The following is a 21476-nucleotide window of genomic DNA, read 5'->3' on the forward strand; positions in this document are numbered from 1 at the left end:
TTCACTTTATTTATCATGCAAACTCTATATAAGTATATATTCAATTGTAATGTTTTTTCAGGTCACCTTCAACAGTATTTCACTGAGGTATATTGAGTTCCCAAGGATAGTTGGATTAGCGTTACTGAAATTATTCACTCCATACAGGTACTGGTATGGGATTAGAGGATAAATTAGCAGAGATTGTGTGGGCCTTGTGACGCCACTGGGCATCCCACCCCAGTTTAGTAAAAGAGAGAGCCCCCTACAGGCTGAAACAAAATGACCACCCCTTTCGTGCCCTTACCCAGGTCCAGGGCTGCGATTACCCCAAGGGCCACCAGGGATTCGTTCTGCATGATCACATGCTCGTTCGTCGACATGGCAACCAAGTGCTTCACACCGCCTCCCTGGACGATCGTTCTGACCACATCCTGGGACAGAGCAATGGAAAGACAATGTGACTTTGTATTCCCAGGGAGCACGTGAGTTTGTGAGAAGGAATGGGGGGGGGGGGGGGGGGCTGCAGGTTTGAGCGCTGGGTCGTGTGACTCACAGTTTCCAATTGGACTAAGCGCTAACGAAAACAAGCCTCCCAAATAACTCAAACAGCCTCAGAGTGGGAGGTCGCGGCTTGTCAAGCACATTCGGCTTGGAACCGGAGGCCGGCCACATCCCTCTGAACGTGTGCGGGCATCATCCAGTCCTGCTAAGCTTGTTAATATTGAGCACAAACTGTGGAGTGGGTTCCTCGTGGGAAGGAGACATACACAGAGCCATAGGCAGGGTGATAAGTGCCTTAAATCACTAGCTTGGTCTTTAGCTTTAACCAGTAAGTATTAAACATTTGGCTTACATGTGATTCGAATGGCTGGTATTACGTGTGTGATTCTAGAAAATTGATCGACCCTCCTGAACATACAGATTAGAGAATTCAATAATGCTGTGGTATAATTATCCTTTAACACTGCCCCCCCTGCTGTGTGCCTGGTGAACTGCGGGTCTCATCTACAGAAACTGGGCAGGGGTGAAGCAGTGACACTAAAACGCGGATGATTCTGGGGAGTTGGTCAGGTTTTAGGTCCTGCTGGACATTTGTAGGATCATGGTTTAAGGGAGGTTCTGCTGTATGCATGTGTGTGTGTGGGGGGGCAGCAATGTTTACCAGGTGCTTCTGTGAGTTTACTTTGACCTCATGAGGATGTCGTGGTCAAGAGCCGCTGCGGTATTTGATGTAATAGTGACCAGATGATGGGGTGTTTAGATGACGATGATGATGATGATGATGATGATGATGATGATGATGTTGGCATGTGGCGTGTGAGAACCTCTGGCCCCCCACCTTTGACTTGCTGTGCCGGATGAGGGCAGAGAGCAGCCGGTTGGACTCTCCCATCACCCCAGCGTGGTCCTTGGCATCACACCATTCCAGCAGCCGCTGCACCAGTACGGGGTTGGTGCCCAGTTGCTCCGCGGCCTGCGCTGCACACCCAGGCACGGACAAGGATGTCAGGAGTGCACGGCTCGGCGGTTTGCTCCTCACTCCCGCCTAAAGCTGCCGGCTTTTTCTATGAAACGGTGACCTCACGCTCCCTCGTGCAGCAGAGGCTAATTTGATAAGTGACTATTTCTCTCTGTGTGGTTTTCATCTGAAGGTCAGGCTGCCTATCCTCCGTGCCTCCAGGGGGCAGCAGACTCACTCTCAGGGTTCCCCCAAACACCCAGCTGCTTTTCCCGCCTCCACCACAGATGCATTCTGGGATTGCTTAAGCAATAAACAACAGCTTGCACAGTTCTTAAATAAGCTACTGCACTTCTCAGTACCTCCACCTTTGATGACTGCTAATTAGTGATGGTTACATGAAGCTTCATGAACCACTTGCTGTGTTTTTTGACCGCACTTTGATGTTTGCTTTGGGGTAAGGCCTGCCGTACAGAGGGACCGCCCCGCCTCTTTTCAAGGCTCTCCACGTTAGCACGCCCCCTAGCTGCGGGAGGATGGCTCCTGCATGCTGAAGCCTCAGTCCATCACATCCCACTGCTGTGGGTCCTAAAAATAAAGCACCCCCCCCCCATGGTACTGCTTGATCCCTCACCTCCACTGCATCCCACACACCTGGCTGAAGTCCACATTAGACTGTGACATTTTCTAGCTCTCCGGGGGAACAGCTATTGCTCAAAAAAGGCGAAAGCGGAGCGCCCTGACCATGTTATTTAAAGACCAGCGAGGTGCAGCGCACGCAGCGTCTTTTAGAAATGTCCTCCTTTCTAATTCCCCTGCTCCACATCATAAAACCATCGTCTGCTGCTATTTTGGGACACTGGGAGAGCCACACAGAGGCACTCTGTAAGAGGACCAGGACCGATGTCAGCCCACGGTTCCGGGGGATTTTAGGGTCGACTCTCGCTGGCGTCGGACCAAACGGCCGGAGCCCGGGCACCGACGTACTTACCCTGCGTATCTATGAGCATCCGCAGTGCCCCCAGCAGCTTGAACTGCACCACGGGCATCTCCGAGGGCAACAACTTCAGCACCACGTCCGCCGTGCCCATCGACAGCATTTTGGACTTGTTCACCACTGGGGAGGAGACCGTCAGTGGAAAAGCTGCTGTCACCTGAGGATCATCTCTGCCAAAAGTGCATTCAGACTCTCAACACTCTTGATGTTGAGTTTCCTGCTTCTGCATTCGTATATGTCATGTGGCCCAAAACCTGCAGTTTAAAAACTATTAGGGTGACGGTACACAGGGCAACTTTTAGAGCAATGTTGCCGGGCAATGTTGCTGGCCAGTGTTGATTGGGTGCTTTCCCATTGATACTGGGCAACAAATTTCTATTTGAAACACTTTGATCGGCAATGGGCAACTTTTCGTGTTCATATACAGTTGCCCTTTGTCTCACTTGGTTGGAAATTGCCTGGCAATATTGCATGACAAGTTGCCCTGTGTATCGTCACCTTTATGGAACATATTTTTTTTTTCGTGTCCCAGTCAGCTGAGGAAGCAGCCAATCCACAGAGAGTGGGAGGGACTTGGCGGGGAGATCGGCCAATCTGGTGGCGTTTGCTCGGTGGAGCGGGCGCTCACCGGGGATGGCGAGGTTCCTCACGGCGCTGAGGGCGGCGTGCTGCACGGTGACGTTGCCATCGACGACGTGGCGCTCCAGCGATGCCAGTAGCTTCTGCACGATGCCCGTTTCCACCATGAGGATGCAGTTTGCATCTGAGGCAGGCATCATCAGACATAATATATTTAAACAGGTAACCATGCCATCGATTGCAGTCTGCTTCTTCCTTCGTGGTGGAGGGGAGGGGCTCACCGTTACGGGAGAAGTTGGCGATGGCCAGAGCCCCAGCCAGTTGCAGCTGGTGGCTGTGGGAGGGCACCCATGAGAGAACCTTCTGGAACACACAACCCGCACCTCCCTCAAACAGCTTCTGCATGGATTCATCTGGAAGGTACATCACAAGGCACATCACAAGGTACATCACAAGGTACATCACAAGGTACATCACAAGGGACATCACAAGGCACATCACAAGGTACATCACAAGGTACATCACAAGGCACATCACAAGGTACATTTTGGGCAGGGGGGTGAGGTTCATTCACCTAAATATACCCTCATGTCAGCCTTCTAAGGCCGACAGCAAGGACACCGGGATTATATATCAGCATCGGGTGTTATTTATAAGGGGGGGGGGGGGTAAAAAAATGAATGCTGTCCTGCAGCTGAAGGGCACAACTCGCACCCCCCCACCAGCCGGAGGAAACGGCTCTTCACGGCTCTATTCAGCTGAAATCGGACAGCTGACTTGTAGGTAGAATTTGGCCCCAGAAATTGGTGGATCAGATGATTCTATCAGAAGTAGTTATGGAGCTGCAGCATAGGGGCCCAGAGTAATCAAGGGGCCCCTATTGGCCGGCTAGATTTTTTTTTTTACAAGTGATACTTTATTGATCGTTTATTTGTTTGCGAGTTGCCGATTGGTTAAAACTGCTAAATGTATCTTTTTTTGATGCTCTTTTTATACTGTATTTTCTGGTATGTAATCTGTTTCCGATGTCGGACTTTATCAGTGGTGGAGGAAGTACTGAAGCTTAGTACTTCAGTAAAAGTACAAATATCCTGCAAAATACATACTCAAGTAAAAGTATAAGTACTACATCAACAATCTTACTTAAGTGAAAGTACTAAGTACTTTTAAATTTACTTTAAAGTATTTTTTTAAGTAAAAGTACTCACACAATGGTTTGTCTCAACGTTTGGGGTGTGCCATTTTGTAAAAGAATAGTACATATACTGACTTTCGCCTCTACCGATGTCATTGCTCGTAATAATTACAAACAACTATACAGTATATGTGTATTGGTTCTGGGTCCATGTTGAATGTCTCGTCTTCTTGAAATCAAGCCAGTCTACCAGCTCGTGCTGCTAACTGACGCGCGCTCTGCCATCATTGGAGCTAATAAAGCCACCTGATTGGTAGGAAATGGCAAACAACGCCAGAACGCAATAGGCTGACCATTTTTTCATGCAAGATTTTGAGGAAATTGTGTTCATAAAATGTAACGACTAACGGCATAAATTGTAGAAATGTAGTGGAGTAGAAAGTACAGATAGTTGCCGCAAAATGTAATGGAGTAAAATAAAAAGTATGTATTATTATTTTTACTTAAGTAAAGTACAGATACGTAAAAATGTACTTAAGTACAGTAACGAAGTAGAAATACTTTGTTACATTCCACCACTGGACTTTATAAAACACGTTTGAAAGAGCAGCACTAGCTAGATCTGCCCCAGAACATCCCAAAATTGGATGAAAGTGTAAAGCTTTAAGATTGCCATTACTGAGATGTGTTTATATAGTGAGGTCTCTTTCTGGTTGACATTCATGAGAAAGTGTAAGCTTGTCGGTTTGTTGGTCTTCTGATGCGATTGCTCCTACTGCTGTTTAATACGTGTCACTCTACCTCCTAGAAGCAGCTGCACTATGAGGTCCGAGGCCGTCTTCAGCTCGACCGCATCCTCCTCCAGCTCCCCATCCACTGTCTGCTCCACCAGCTCCAGCAAACACTCCACCAAACCAGCCTCCACCAGCTGCAGCTTGATTCGGTCTGGGGAGGGAGGGATAGTCAGAACACACGGGTCTGGCACAAGCAGAGAGGCAGCAGACTAGGGGGTGTGAGGAAAGAGATGAGAGGTGGAGAAGGTGGAGAAATCAAAGATGTGGAACCAGAGGTGCTGAGGTTCTTCCCGTGGAGCTTCCTGCTCGGCTCAGAACCTCCTTATGAAGAAGGCCGTCTATGAGAATGTCGTCAACATGGCACTCGCACGATAACACCTTACAGATATCTACTCGATATCTAGAAACGTGTTTTACTTGGACGTGGTGAGCCTTTCCAATGAGATCTGAAACCCCGTTGTGATCTCCGTCTGCTTATATCTGCCTGAAAAGTCAGCGGAGAGAGAGAGAACTGGGAGGGGGGGGGGGGCGCTGGGGTCACAAAGGGACTCACTGAACAAAGATCTAAAATCTCTGAGGCGTCTTCATTCAGACCAAACTCCGCATCGCTACAAAGCCTTAAAGATGTTCTTGCTGTGGATGCCATATGAAGGTCCATGGATGATGACATTGCTTGTTGACTACTTGTTCTCCGTCTTTGCAGCCTCTGATAATACCCTTGTGTCTCCCCCTGCCCCCCCAAGGCCTCACCGTTCTCTGCCAGTGGGGCGAGGACTTCCAAGATCATCTCCTTCTTCTCGTGCTCCACCTGCCTCTGGAGGAGCTTGACCAGCTCCCCAGCGATGTCCGTGGAAGCAAACTGCTCCTTACTCGACTCTGAGGTTGGACGAAACAGAAGGTCCAGTCAGCCATTATTTACCCTACAGATGTTCTTCTGCTAACATAAGCAGTCCGGAGTTTTAAAGAGACGGTTTCATCTTTAGCAGCATACAGGAAGTAGCATTTTATTTTTTAAAACACTACTGGTGGGAATTGACTCCCTGCGACAGCAGCAGGTTGAGTTTCTGGGCCTTATGAGTCTCATCTCATCACCCTGCACGTTACTGTACCGTCGCGGTAACCCTGAGCTCACCCAGCTCCGCCAAACTGGTAAAGGCAACCAGGCACATCTCTGTCACTGCTGCATTGTGGGATTGGACACTGAGAAGCTTCACCAGGGTGGGGATCACGCCCAGGCTGACCAGCTGTGCTTGTAAAGATTCTGAGGAAAAACAAATGAAAATTGTGTGACTGCCACCCCCCCCCCGGTAGCCAGTTATAATTAACATGCTTTTATCCAAGGCAATGCTCATTCGTAAGGGAGAGGATGGTCAGTCAGTCCCTGCAGCAACTGGAGGTTAAGGACCCAAAAGTGTACCAGTGGGATTTGAACCAATGACCTTCGAAACATAAACAAGAGCCTTTCAATGTCCTAAACTGCTAAGCTGCTTACTTTGCCTGCAATTGAAAAAAAAAACTGCTTAAAATACGATTAGACCAAGATTTTGTTTCAACCAACCACATAAGTACTCTGTGACTGTGACTCTTTATGCTGAACTGGTTGGTTGAAACGAAATCTTGGTCTGGATTTGTACTTTCTGGACCTGAATTTTCCACCTCTGCATGGGAGCCCCCCCCACCTACCCAGAAAACTGATATCATCTTACTTCTGGCCCTGTCAGGGTGACAGGACGGCGTAGAATAACCCACAGATTAACGTCTTGGTTTGTATGATAATGTGAAGCCGTCTTCTGGCCAGTGTACTGTGGCATTTCAGTTGCTTGGTTCCTGTGCAGTTGCGAACACGGTTAGAGTAGCTTTGAAAAGGTCCTGTATTTTTCTTCAAATAACGCCCTTTGTGCCTGAACTGATTCCACAGAAAGCTGCAGAACTGGCTCCACCGTGTCCTGAAATGTCACTCACCTGCGCTACACTCGTCAGCTGCCATCCACACGCTGACCCGTCTTCTTCTGCCAGAGAGCCACAAGTCAGCCGGCTTCCTCATTAATGCACACATCGTGCCAGGAACACACAGAATGCTGCCGATCGTTATGGAAACGGTGGTCCATGTGAACGACTCTGGATTGGAGTTTAATAACGCCAGTTCATTGTCGGAGCGTCAGCTTCGGAGTATTCACGCCGATGGCCTGTTTGACTTCGGGGCTGTGGATTAGCGTTTAATTACTCTGAATTATTGGCAGTACAGATGCACCCCACTTTACGATGGTTCAACTTACGATACTTCGCTTTTACGACGGTGCGACAGTGACGCACATTCGGTAGTCATCAAACTTTGAATTTGAATCCGTTCCTGGGCTATCGATATGCTGTACGATACTTTCTGCTGATGCTGGGCGATGGCAGTATCCACCCATCCACGACTGCAGTCTCCGTAGCAACTGCGAGCATCAATATCTCATACAGTGTTTAACAACGTATTATAAAGTGCTTTTTTTCTGTTTACCCTATTAAACTTGTATTCATTGATTTACTTTCCAATTACTGGTATTTAATTAGTTACAGTATTTATTTATTTACGTATTTAGTGACAGTAGCTATCTACTGAGCGTAACGCCATGGTAAGTTGAGAAGCATCCGTACTCACTCAAGCCGACGTTTCTGCCAGGGGAATTCAGCGACCCCCGAATGCCATGCAGATGTGGCCGCCATCAGTACTAATGACAGCCACCGAGGGGCGCCGTGACGGTGTACGAACAGTGGGCAGCTGGCTTCCGCTTGAGCCCATTAGCTGCGTAATTGGCCTTCTGCTGTCCGTGGATTGAGCGCCGGTCCCGGGTGCCCCCCCTGTCTTCCAGCCCGGGCATCTGGCAAAGCCGTTTTCTGCCCACTTACCTGACTGTTGGCTACGGAGTCACTGGGAAGCCGCTGTTAGCGCTGACTACATTAATTCAAATTAGATTCAGTCATAAGCTGCAAATAAACATGGAGAAATTACACCTGCTAAGAGTGGAGCTAAGGAGAGGGGATGACTCAGTGGAATAGGACACAGTGCTAGTGATCAGAAGGTTGTGGGTTCAAGTCCTGCAAACAGCAGGGGGATTTCACCATCAGATCTCTCAGCAAGACCCTTTATCCTCAGTTACTGTGGGGATTACTGGACCCTGCTCCCCCCCCCCATAAAATGATGTCTCCTTCTTTGGATGAAAACATTTGCTAAAAACAAATTAACCCTAACTAATGGAATTACTGTCATACATGAGAGTGAGACTATGTTGGGTTATTAGGAGGCAGGGTAGTGACAGTGTTTTACATTAACTTGACACTTTTATCCAAAGCAAATTAAAGCAGAGGGAAAGGTTACAACTTGTGCTTGCTCCTTGGGATTTGAACCCACAACCTTCACACTGCCAGCACAGAATTCTACTTGATGAGCTACAAGACTTTATAACAATCACGACAGAGATGACTCGCAGGAAAATAGCAGGATAACCAGGAGAGCCACGGACATATAGGACACAGGGGCGATTACCGGATTTTTGAAGATGGGCAGTATAAGAGGTGCCATAATTCATACAAAGCGGCCAACCTTATCATTAGCCAATGACATGATTTGAATTTGGCTCTGGGGGCCAATCAGCTTTCGGCTGGGGCCCCCGCCCATATATGCACCCCTGATTGGAAAGCCCACTATCAGCCACGATGCACGTTAGTCCCTAATGGCTGCTGCCAAACGTGACTGAATTCTACACTACAGAATTACAGTTATAACCCAAAGCCAGTGGGCTTATCATGAATTTGCAGCGTCAGCCATCTCCTGAGGTAACGGAGCCGCAGCTTGAGCGGATGGCGCGTGATTTGTGTAATCCGCTGAGTCAGCGAAGTCCGCGCTGCTGCCTTGGGCGTCTAGTCTCTGTCCCTGTCATTCTGTCACGTTATTTTACTGGATGCCGAGAGCCTCGAGCATGAAGCTCTCCAGCAGTAATATCAGTGGACTAATCTGACAGGGTGGTGGGAATCAGTGTCGCACGGCCTGTTCCCATCAGCTGGAGGATGTCAAAGACGCACTGCAGCACACAGCCCCCCCCCCCCCCGTAACTATTTTAGTTACAGTTTAAATTGGTAATTTTATTTCTAGGGGCAAACAAACTTGCACAGCTAGTCCGCTTTTCTGAGAATCCTTTTTGAATACACAGTGCACATTACATACTAATGTCCCTGAAATGGGCAAAACTTAAAGATAAAGTAATAATTTCATTAGCTACATCCTAAATAGTATTAAAAATGGTAACAGAAAGTATCTGACATTTTATTTAAGAATTTCAGAAGCAATGTTTATAATTTCCAATTAGCTGTAGTTTTTTATTTCCTCATTTTATTTTTTTTTCGGTTTATGAAATTGTTTTCTGGTAACACTTTACTTAGGGGACACAAGTAACTTAGTAACTCAGTTACTACTCAAGTACAAACCATGAACCAATGTAATAACTGCATGAAATACATGAACTGTTATGTTTGATTAATGATGAACGAACATGGGATCAGTACAAAACCAATACTTCATTTCTGATTAATACATTAAGTAAGTGTATTACATTATGTGTGTCCCTTCATGTAAAATGCTACCTGTTTCCTTATAGTTTTTAGTTTTCATTAATGTTACTGAGCTGGGTGCAGACACAGCTGACCGCTTACTGCGACTCTGGTCTCGTTGGTGATTTTTCCATTTAACCGAGATCATCAGTCAGTCAAAACAGATTAAGGCTGAGAGAAAACCCAATAGAAAACCTCTGGACTGGCGTGTGTGATGATGAGACAGGTCACATTCATAAGGGACTGTCCTCGGTCCTTCCCTCCATCTTCAGTAACCACCTGCCCTATTCATGGTCACGGGGGTCTGGAGCCTATGGGCACAAGGTAGGGAACAACCCAGGATGGGGCGCCAACTCATGGCAGGGCACAATCACACCTCATTCACTCACACATGCACACCGACGGGCAACGCGGTGACTCGGATTAACCTCAGCATGTCTTTGGACTGTGGGGGGAACCCAGAGTACCAGGAGGAAACCCCACGATGACATGGGGAGAACATGCAAACTCCACACACAGAGCCATGATGGAGAACCCTAACCCCAGACAATTGAGACAACAGTGCTAACCACTGCACCACCCCAGTCCTTCCTGCCCCACACTGGAAACAATGGCCAGCTGACAGCACCCCCTCAGTTTGCACCAGCGCCAGAGAGGGTGGGTTTTTCCATCTCTCTCCTCTAAAGCTTAGAATTTGTACACTCAGAACAATTATTCCATTGGGGGAGAGAGTTATATTGCCTGTTAATAGCTATTTTCACACACAGAACTGGGAGAGAATTCAAGCCCCCCCAGCGCTGGAGGTGTGAAGCAAAAGTGCTGCCGACCAAGCCACCCTGTCATGCTTTAAAGCAGACACAAGGAACAAAAACGCGAAAAACAACGAGCACCATGACAACGCTTACTCGTGTGTGCGCAGCTGACGCAGGCTAAAGAGGCGAGACGGCGTATTCAATATCCAGATCTCTTCAATCATCATTCCCCTATCAATCACAGTGCAGTATCACCCCGAGTAACTCTACCCATGTCCTTCACAGGTGCAGAATGAGAGATCAATCACAGTGCAGTATCACCCCGAGTAACTCTACCCATGTCCTTCACAGGTGCAGAATGAGAGATCAAACACAGTGCAGTATCACCCCGAGTAACTCTACCCGCGTCCTTCACAGGTGCAGAATGAGAGATCAATCACAGTGCAGTATCACCCCGAGTAACTCTACCCATGTCCTTCACAGGTGCAGAATGAGAGATCAATCACAGTGCAGTATCACCCCGAGTAACTCTACCCGCGTCCTTCACAGGTGCAGAATGAGAGATCAATCACAGTGCAGTATCACCCCGAGTAACTCTACCCGCGTCCTTCACAGGTGCAGAATGAGAGATCAATCACAGTGCAGTATCACCCCGAGTAACTCTACCCGCGTCCTTCACAGGTGCAGAATGAGAGATCAATCACAGTGCAGTATCACCCCGAGTAACTCTACCCGCGTCCTTCACAGGTGCAGAATGAGAGATCAATCACAGTGCAGTATCACCCCGAGTAACTCTACCCATGTCCTTCACAGGTGCAGAATGAGAGATCAAACACAGTGCAGTATCACCCCGAGTAACTCTACCCGCGTCCTTCACAGGTGCAGAATGAGAGATCAATCACAGTGCAGTATCACCCCGAGTAACTCTACCCATGTCCTTCACAGGTGCAGAATGAGAGATCAAACACAGTACAGTATCACCCCGAGTAACTCTACCCATGTCCTTCACAGGTGCAGAATGAGAGGATGAGAGGCGGACAGGATGAGATCACTGCCGGCTCACCTAGGCCCTTGGATATATTCCAGGAACCAAATATTTTTCTCCATACAGTGCAGTGCAAAAGTCTTAGGCAGTCAAAGGAAACATAAGTACACATTTGTTCAGAAAGAAACACAATTAACATTAGAACATATGCAAATTAAAAGTAATAAAATGAAAGCTGACGAGAATTTCTTCTGCTCTCCAAAAGTTACCGGTATCTTGCTGGACGGCTAGATGAACACCGCTTCAGTTCCCAAACCTCTCCTCAGGGGCACCTCAGCCGTTCCATTTGTTTGTTACATTTCACCACCAGCTCACTTAATTAATTTAATTAATTAGTTAAATAACTCAATGACGTATTGACTAGCCATACGAAGTGTGCTAGCGGTCAAGTCAAAAAATACACGGGTGTATTGGACGACTGCTGCCAAATACTGGGGTGACTTTAGGAGAGGTTTAAAATAGTTAAGCCGACACAAGTACACACTTTTGGTTTGTACACACTTTGACAGATATTTACACAGTATTGTACTTTTGTAACTCAGAATAGAAAACCTGAATAGTTGTCCTGTTCATAACTGAGACTTACGAAGCTAACATTAACAAAGTAACAGATTTGGTGCCACATTGCAATAGGACAGGACATCACTATGAGCCATATTCAGTGGATGAGCTCTCCATAAATATTTTTCCTGAATTTATTCATATGTAGATGTTCCCAGATGGCATTCCCCTATACCTCAGCCACAATTCAGGCAGATGCCTTTGACGAAATGTTCTCATTTCTGCCAGGACTCTTTAGTTGCCGCTTCCGGAATTGACTTTCAATCTGGACCCTTTTCATCCTGTAACCTTTCGAGTTCCGCAGAGTCATTCTGTGCTTCCTGAAAGGATAACGCCTCCGCCAATCCCGACGCCGATCGTCTGATTCAGGGAGCTGCATCATGTGGATTCCGCTTCGAACAAACACAGCACCGCTTCTCTCGGCTCGGAAGTTCACTGGACCAGCACTGCACTGAAAGCCAGTTATTCAGATTCTGGGCTTTTCCCCTCATGGTGTTCCATTCAGGCCCCAGGGCAAACATCGGCACCGAAGACCTCCTGATTCCTCCAGAATATTTCTCTTAAAACTACTCTGGCAAGGAGGCCTGGTCACAATGTTCCCTCATCTTTTAAACCTGTGGTTTCCCATCATTCAGGGCCCCAGAACAATCGTAGAACAGGTTTCAATGCCTTAAAAAGCCATAACCTTTCTAACACTAACCCCAGCTACAGTTGGTTAACCCTAATTTGGGGACATAGGGTGACACAACAGGCAGTTGGAAAGTATTATATATGCTATTGAATTATGTTAAACTGTGGTTTCCCATTATGGGGGGCTGAACTATTATAAAAACAGGTTTTGATGTCTGAGAACCTTCCTAAACCTAACCTTAACTTCAGTCGGCTAACCCTAATTTGGGGACGTAGGATGAAACAATAGGCCTTTGGAAAAGTATGAAATATACTATTAAATTGGGTTAACCTGTGGTTTCCCGTTATTCAGAGACTCTGAACCATTATAAAAATAGGTTGTGGTGTCTGAAAAAGCATAACCTTTCTAATCCTAGGCCTAGCTTCCGCTGGCTAACCCTAATTTGCGGACGAAGGGTGACACAACAGGCCACTGGAAAGTGAAATATGCTATTAAAAAGAGCACTTTCAGTCACCCCAACATGATTTGAGGCAGCTATTCTTTGCATTAAAATAAGTAAAACCATCCTGGCCTAGACGTTGATAGTCAACCATCACCATCTTGAGAGTGGAGAGCCAGCACACGGTTCAGGAAGCCGCTGGAACGGTCGGTGGTGCTACTCACGGCTCTCGTAGCAGATGTTGCCCAAGGCCCGGCCCGTCTGGAGCAGGACCTCCTGGTCTTCACAGTGCAGCAACCGCACCAGGGGAGGGATGAGGCCGGCATCCACACAGGAGCTCCGCATGAAATCTGCGGGGAACGTAAGAAGAACCGTCAGACCTAGCAGGACGGCCTCACGTTTGCATCCTGTGGGGAGGAGGAGGAATGCAATGGCGTGGCTCCAGACATAAAAGTGGATGATGATGGCAGCCCAATTCCTCCACCAAACTGGTGGGTGTGTGTGGCTCAGTGGGCTAAGCTTCTGTGTCTGTGATCAGAAGGTCACCAATTCAACCCCAGCCTCAGCATGTCTGCGGGTCCTTGAGCAAGGCCCTTAACCCCCAGCTCCCTGGGCGATGCTATGGGTGGCTGCCCTTCACAGCCAGCTTGCTCTCACCTACAGAGAGCAAGTTGGGGAAGAAATAAAGAGAAGGAATCAATAAAGTATCAATTATCATTATTACTACAACCAAACACTATATGGGAACTACACACGTTATGAATCTCTTTATGACATACCAGCTGATAATCCACTGACTATGTATATTGGGGGTCTTCAAATCTGGACATTGATTCCAAATCCAGGCCATGTTTTCAGTTCTTCCAGGTAGTTGGTGTAATAATTACTGATTCTGATTGGCCAGAGGCTTCACACCTGGCTCATGATTAAAGGAAGGCTGGAAAATCAGCAGGGTTCAGACCTTGTGGACCGTGATTTGAATAGCCCTGGTATATATTCATTTCAATATTATGGAAAACCCAACAAAAGGCAGAACTGAGTCCCTCAAGAGTAGGGTGACCAGATAATCCATGTCAGGGGGGATCACTTTGAGTTAGGACAGGATTTATAAGCTACAATTTCAATTAAAAGGACCTCAAGTTTACTGTGTACTTCTTGCCGTGTGCTGATTGGTCAGTCTCCTATAATCATGCTTGTGCTACTAATGTTAATGTGAAACAGCTGGATGAGTCTTCAATCAAGGAAACAAGCCAGTCAAAACGCAAGAAGAAATGAACTATTTAGCCAAATACAGGAGCCTTTCAGTTTTAAAGTAGTTTGTAAAACTATGCAGCTCAAAGTGTCCCTACTTACATGGATTATCTGGTCAATCCTACTCAAGAATCCATTACCTCTGGCCTTCTTCTCATTCGGATCTAGCGGACTGCAAAGGGATTTGGCCCGGCCCACGTCCCCGGAGCGAAGCCAATTTATTACACAGCTAGAGAACTCGAGGTACGAACAGCGCCGATGGTGACGGACATCGATGCTGAGCATCACATTTAGACAGACTCAGCTGCTTGAACAGCCAAAGTACCTTTATTGCCCACGCCGGAAGGACGACTGTGACCTACGTGATGTGTGATGTCGAGTGGCCTGGAGAAGATTCTTATGCCTTGTCCACACGTACACGGGTATATTTTAAAACGTACTTTTTACTTGTAATGCAAGTAATGCATTGCGTACTTTTCTTGGGCTTTTGTCCACACATAAACGGCGTCTCAGGTAACTGAAAATGGAGCTTTTGCAATACTCCATCCAAGGTGAAGATTTTAAGAAACTCCATTTTCAGTGTCGACATGTAGACAGGGAAAACAGAGTTTTTGGTTTGAAACGTCAGATTATGTGCCGTTGTCCACTTTGTTTAACGTCAGAGCGTGCGCTGTTTGCTGTATACATTAGGCGAGTTTGAGCAATGGCGGACTTAGCCGAAATAGTGCTTGTGCTACCCTTGCTGACAGGACTTCTTACATGTGTACAGATAAATGTTGAGTCACTCTCGCATTATATTGATCAACACAGGCGTCGGAATGTGCGCCATGGTTTTCAACTTAACAGGACTGGCAATTAGGCTTCTGATTGGCTAACACGGCAGTACGGTTAGTGTTATAATGTCATAATGCTTTTGACGGCGCATTTTAGCGGTTTCATGTGGACAGAAATTCTTTACAAGACAATGTTCGTGTGGACGGGGATTTTTTTTTAAACAGAGGAGGAAAAACACCGTTTTAAAAAATATCTTTGCACGTGTGGACAAGGCATTAGCTAGAGAGCCAGACACACAGGTTCCTGGCACGAGATAAACATCCTGCAATTCCTGCAAAGTCTGAGCCAAGCAGACTCAGTTAACTTATGGCAGGGGTGGCCAATCTTATCCGCAGAGGGCCGGTGTGTGTGCAGGTTTTTGGGGTAACCTTCAGGTCAGATGTTTAAACCCAGGTGTGAGGACTCTTCGACCAGTCAGTCGTCTAATTAATAATCTAATTAGGGAGTTGCTACAAAAACCCGCATACACAGCGGCCCTTTGCAGATATGATTGCCCACCCCTGTTAAGGTAATAAATACGGCTAGTGGGACCAAACCCAGGGGCCAGAAGACAGCCAGACGAGATGCCACAGATGCACCAATTATTCGTACGAGTATATGTGTCCCTCTGCAATTACTGTAAACATTTATATTGTATTTTCTTAATTTATCACCATATTTTTCAAAGCCTGCTCCTCAATAAACAAGCTCTTCACATCCTTGAGAAACTCCTTCAGGTGTCAGGTTGCTGGATAACACAATCTGGTTTGACTTGCAAAGGGAAAGGGTTTGTTTTGTGTCGCCAAACCTTTCTGTGAATTAATAAGCACCCTTCAGTCTGGGTGTTGACATGGTCACCTTCTCCATTGTCTGTATGCATATTGGCGCAGTGGCAAAGTGACTGAGCTTATTCTCTGTGCTAATGAAAGGTATCAGCCACAGTTCTGCCGTCCGGCCTCCGCTGCTCTTCACGCTCATTTAAGATTCCCTCTGGTAAATGTCACTTAATATCCAATTAAGGTTAATTTGTCTCACCGAGATCCTCTGGGGATTGTCGTCTTTTCTGTGAAAAAATGGAGCTCGGTAACCCTGGGGAACGAACATCTGAAACCCTCCTCACTCATTGTGTCATGAGTGATGTCATAGAAATGGACGTTAATGACATCATAGGGCCGTGAGCAAGTCTGTGCATTACAACCGAGACGTAAACTGGATCCAGCGCATTCATGCAGAAATACAGATATCAGTTTGACACATTACATCCAAATAAATACAGCAGACTGAAGCAGAGCCATTGCATAAAGACAAACTTTGACATGAAACTTTTACAAATGCTGAGACAAACATCAACACTGTCATAAGTAACAAATCCATATGGCAATCGTTGGTAGGCTAACCAAAGCCATGTTCTGTGGTTGATCTCAGTAATGTTCTACCACACCACTGACCACCTTCCACACCTGAGAACAAATACACCAGAAGACAGACCTGCTGTGACAAATTATCCATACAAAATCAAGATTCTGTGCGGAATAAAAAAAGAAGCCTGATGAACACTAGGGGGCGACACGCACCATTCTTGGAGACTTCGGCTATGATCTTAGCTGCTTTGGATGAGCAGGAGGTTTGTGGGTCCAAAAGGGCAGGGAACTGTGAGAGGACCTGGGCCTCCGCCATCTTTCCACTGGCTTCTGCATCTGGGAGGGGTCAAAAACACACAGACTGCCTTTTAGATGGGGACAGAATGGATGGACGAGGTTTTCCAGGATGGCTACCACCAGCCAGAACCCTGGATCGGTGCAGAGGTGCTGGAGTCTTGCATGTGACAGTAAATCGTAATTTCAGGTTGCCACAACTACAGCTAGGGTCAAAATGAATGTAGGGTGGTTTCGGAAGATGACAGATGGCATTCTCTTCATCACCGCCCCCAAGGACCTGTCACTGTGCAGCGGCTCTGGTCTGTGGTTTACGACTGATGGCATTGCAATGGAGTGTGTGTGCGTGCGTGTGCTGCTTATGTATGTACATATTATATTGTTGGGAAAACCCCATAATGTGATAAAAATCTGTTATTTTGTCGTTGTGGGGACTTGCTAGGTTACTTATGGTTAAGGTTAGGGCTGGGTAGGGATAAGGTTGTCGATGTTGGGATTAGGGTTTTGCCCATAGAAATGAATGGAGAGTCCCCACAAAGATATAGACACTTACTGTGTATGTGTATCTTTGTAGGAACCACTCTCATATGTAACAATATCCCAGGCAGGTACAGATATGGATGCAGTTAAAACCTTTGGATGTCTGTGCAGTAGGAGCACTCACCCCCCCCCCCCCCCCCCCCAAAAAAAAGGGAGGCGACCTCGAAGCCACAGTGTTCCACGCACGGTAAGAACAAAACTGCTATCTGACGTTTTATTGCAAACAAAAGGTGCCAAAGGCAGTGGAGTAATTTCTGTGAGGAACCACTGAGGAACGTCATGCTGTTTCTGCAGTAATGAGGTGATTACACCGATATTCCTGAGGTCTACATGTGCTCACGTCTCCCAGGCACACCCAGACACCGTGAGACTCAGCTGACTGTCTCAGACAGGAAGTGACACGTGGAAACTGTTGGGTAGTAGAAGTCATGACATTAGAGACCGAGTACCAAGGGGACGTCCCATGTTATGCATGTCTTTGATAAACGACGGCATGCATGAGGGAAGTGTCTTTGGAGGTGTAAAATGCATGGGTGTAACAATGCACCGTGGCGTGAAATCATTTATTAATATTAACACCAGAGGGCACGATAATCTCAGTTTTTCTTTGAGATTTTATTTTTGGATTTTGCACTGGAGTTTGCAGAATAAGGAAAAAAACTGAAACTGTAAGATACGAATGAATAGTTTGAAAAAAAGTGTTTTGTAAATAAATGTACATGCCTAAAAACAAATACATACGAATTGTGAATTTCTTGTTTTCGGTCTTATTTTGTTGAATATACTGTGAGTGTATCGAACCGTGAGCCTTGAATCGTCCATCAAACCAAATCGTGAGAATACCGTATCATTACGCCCCCAGCTAAATGACATGGATTGCTGGATGGATTGCAGATAGGAAGGTAACATGGGCGTGATGTATCACAGAAAGACGGTGCACTTACTGTTGAGGAGCAGGGCCTTCAGCAGACAGTCCAGGCAGGCCTCTATGCTGTCTGCTGTGCTGTCAGACAAAGCCAGCTGCAGTGTGGCCAAGGCCTCGCACAGGCTGTCCCCTGCAGGAGTGTGGGGACACCAGGACTGGATGATTCTGGTGGAACACCTGGCTGACTTAGGCAGAGCTGGGTAATTCAGGTCCATAGACTAAAAATCCAGACCAAGATTTCGTTTCAACCAACCAGTTGAGCATAAAGAGTCACAGTCACAGAGTACTCAACTGGTTGGTTGAAACAAAATCCTGGTCTGGACTTTTACTCTCTGGACCTGAATTACCCGACTCTGGACTTCGGTCACATGCACAAGCGGGGATGCAGGACGGCAGCTGGTCTGTGAATGCTGGCGAGAGGAGCCGAGCGGCCCTGCTGCTAACGAGGGCTATTGGGGATTCGTGTGAGCGCACAGGTCAGGCCCTGAGTGGGAGGTGTGCTATCAGCTGGCTGGTTTCTGCACCAAGCCTGTTTTTGGATGGAGCAAACATGAGGGTACACTGTCAGAAACAAAAGGACCAATTTGTTCCTTTGATGGTACAATCACTTGTCCCTGGAGATATACTCTCAAGGGTCTGCCAATTGTACCATAGCTGTAAATGTACCTTTTAAGGCAGTGGTTCTCAACCTTTTTTTACACAGCGACCCAATTTTTTACCATACCAGCTCAGTCGTGACCCTATATCAAGTATAGTGGTTAAATTAACGCTACGATCAACCATGCAGTGCACTCAATGCGCCAATCAGTGCCTAGCGCACAAATCTGATTGTATGTGCCAGTGAATTTTAAATTAAGCATCTGTGCTTTGAATTCTTGGATTGATTGAGTGTTCACTAGTTTTACGCTAAGCATTTGCAGACCCAAAACACTTTTATATAGGTTAATTCGAGGATTGGGGAAATCTGATTGTGGATCAGCATAGGAGCTTGCTGGTTTTGAAATGGTTGCATTTCGAACTCTGCCTCACAACCCTTTCAGAATGTGCTATGACCCAAATTTGGGCCGCGACCCACGGGTGGAGAATTGCTGTTTTAAGGTACAGAAAAGGACCGTTGGGGGTACATTAATGTTGTTTGTACCATGGGGAACAGAACTGTACCAGGGCTGTGCCCTTTATTCTGACAGTGTAGATCTGGGTAGTGCCAACTACTATGCATCACCATTGTATCCTGATGGTTAACACTCCAATATTGAAATAATGCAACCGATAAATTTCAAAAACAGGCCAAATTTAAATAACAGACATTAACAGCTAACTACTAAGGACCAGTCAGTATCTTCAATAAAGTTGTGGCACACATCAAATCACGGTCGCATATAATATGCACACATTGCTGTTTTTAAAACGGAAAATGTGGAAAAAACACGCACAGCAAAACCTCTGACTTGTACTTAAATATCTCAGAGGTAGCCACTTCTCTGCATTTTTACATTGCAGTGCATTTAGCATAGGCTACATAAGCAGCATATTTTTAATCAGCAAATGAGAAAAAAAAAGTTCGCAAAATATAATTAATGAATCGATGCGACAGTTCAAAATAACGATAAATATGTCTATATTCCAGTATCTAAGGTCATTAGTGTTGGTTGACAAAATTTCGGCTGACAAAATTCTTGCTATAGTATCGATTCCGTCACTTCCATGGCATACAACTGCAGGGTTCCAGTTCAACAAAACGGTAACTTCTGCCTTCTAGCGAGTAACTTAAGTTGCCAACACTAAGGATAATAAGACGGAATAACTAAGCAACATGTGGTTTGCGTAACAGAGAAATCTCTATCTTTTATCCTGAAACGACAGTCAACTTTAAAAAGTATGTGCACAGCCGTCATCAAATATCCTTCATTAATAATATAAGGCTGTAAAATACATGCAAAATTTGCATTAGACTGCAGCCTATTTGATAGCATGACAAAGAAAACAGAGAGAGATCAAATGAATGAGGTGCTATTATCCAGTCAGCGTCCGGTCCTCCTATTCATTATACTGGCTCGATAGGCTAACCACACCATTACCGTCTCCTTGATACCCATTTATTAAATATAGCAAAAAAACTAGTGACGAATGTTGTTTGAATCAAACATCCCTACTTACCCATTAGATTCTCTAATTAAGCGCTCGTTAGTCCGGGTCGGGCTCAGGTTCAGCAGTGCGGCACCGGAACGTCGGGATCTAGTTAAAACACAGGCAAGATCCGCCTTTTTCAGAACCACACAAGACCAGCACTTAGTCCCTTGCGGGCGGCACATCTAACATTTGCAGTCTGGGGTGAGCGACGGCACTAACGCGGCGATGCCCCCACAGAGATAACGGTGTGTAATATTCACTGAGACTCCCGTCACATGGATGATCTGATTGATAACTGCGCTTGTTATTCAGTTTCATTTACATTATTCATATCGCGTTATTTGGTGTCATTCTCCTACGGAGTACCTGCGATCGTGCCTGGCGGACCCCTTCCTCATCTCCAACACACCATTTGTGAACTGGCACCATTAAATAACCCCCCCCCCCAAAAAAAAAAATAAAATAAAAATCTATAAATCTAATAACTAGCGAAGACAATAAGTTCAAATAATGTATAATAAGCCTTATGAATATTTAATATTTGACTTCAGTAGCAGAACTATTAATGTTGTCAGTTGTACAGCCATCCGCGGGCGCCATCTAGTGGGAAGAAGAATGTCTGGAGAATGTCAGCCCGCTGCGACCAACAGCGAGGAGAGGCAGGGGAATCCAATTCTGCGTGACATTCCTCACAAAGAACCGGAGGATCAGGATAACACCAGAGGTCCGGTCCAACTTGATGAAATAACAAACAAATTACTATGAACAAGGGTCAGAATGAAGTGAGCAGAGTATTTTCGCTCTCTATATTTTAACCTGCCTCTGGCGTTTCCTCACGCAAATTTCTGAGATACATGATAGCGTTTGCTCAATTCTGTTTTTGTTGTTTTTGTTGTTGTGCCTATTGTTTTATTAGTTACTTAGTTACTTATTTCTATATTTATTTGTTTATTTAATTATTTATGCATAATTGTCTTTCATGTCTTTTGTCCTTTTTGTCCTTTTATTTACTTTATTAGGGATTTCTGTGACTCTGTGAGCAGTCATTGATGTTGTTGTAAATAATCCTCAGGACCCCCAAAACAGAAGCTCTGAGACTGAGCCGAGGGTCCCCCCAGGCAGACCTTCAGTCCCTCCCTCTCAGGGTTCCGTCTACTAGCAATAATCACTTGTGTGAACCCCCCCCCCCCCCCCCTTA

General features: G+C 46.2%; 1 protein-coding gene across 3 annotated transcripts in view; it reads right to left on the minus strand.

Moving 5' to 3' along the window:
• LOC111853094 (rap1 GTPase-GDP dissociation stimulator 1-like) overlaps nucleotides 1-20722 on the minus strand; it is a 22961-nt gene extending 2239 nt beyond the window's left edge. The window contains exons 1-13 of one of the 3 annotated variants that reach the window (XM_023829657.2): nucleotides 20645-20722; nucleotides 20306-20383; nucleotides 18168-18278; nucleotides 16603-16725; nucleotides 13189-13314; nucleotides 6079-6207; nucleotides 5697-5822; nucleotides 4954-5097; nucleotides 3299-3430; nucleotides 3067-3201; nucleotides 2433-2558; nucleotides 1322-1461; nucleotides 287-413 (exon numbers count right to left, since the gene is read on the minus strand). In XM_023829657.2, coding sequence (XP_023685425.1) covers nucleotides 287-413; nucleotides 1322-1461; nucleotides 2433-2558; nucleotides 3067-3201; nucleotides 3299-3430; nucleotides 4954-5097; nucleotides 5697-5822; nucleotides 6079-6207; nucleotides 13189-13314; nucleotides 16603-16725; nucleotides 18168-18278; nucleotides 20306-20309 — 1423 coding nt within the window. In that variant the 5' untranslated portion in view covers nucleotides 20310-20383; nucleotides 20645-20722. The other 2 variants (XM_072707606.1, XM_072707607.1) reach the window with 2 other exon arrangements.
• Nucleotides 20723-21476: the final 754 nt, after the last annotated feature.

Source organism: Paramormyrops kingsleyae, chromosome 25 (genome assembly GCF_048594095.1).
Source record: "Paramormyrops kingsleyae isolate MSU_618 chromosome 25, PKINGS_0.4, whole genome shotgun sequence".
Lineage (NCBI taxonomy): Eukaryota > Metazoa > Chordata > Actinopteri > Osteoglossiformes > Mormyridae > Paramormyrops > Paramormyrops kingsleyae.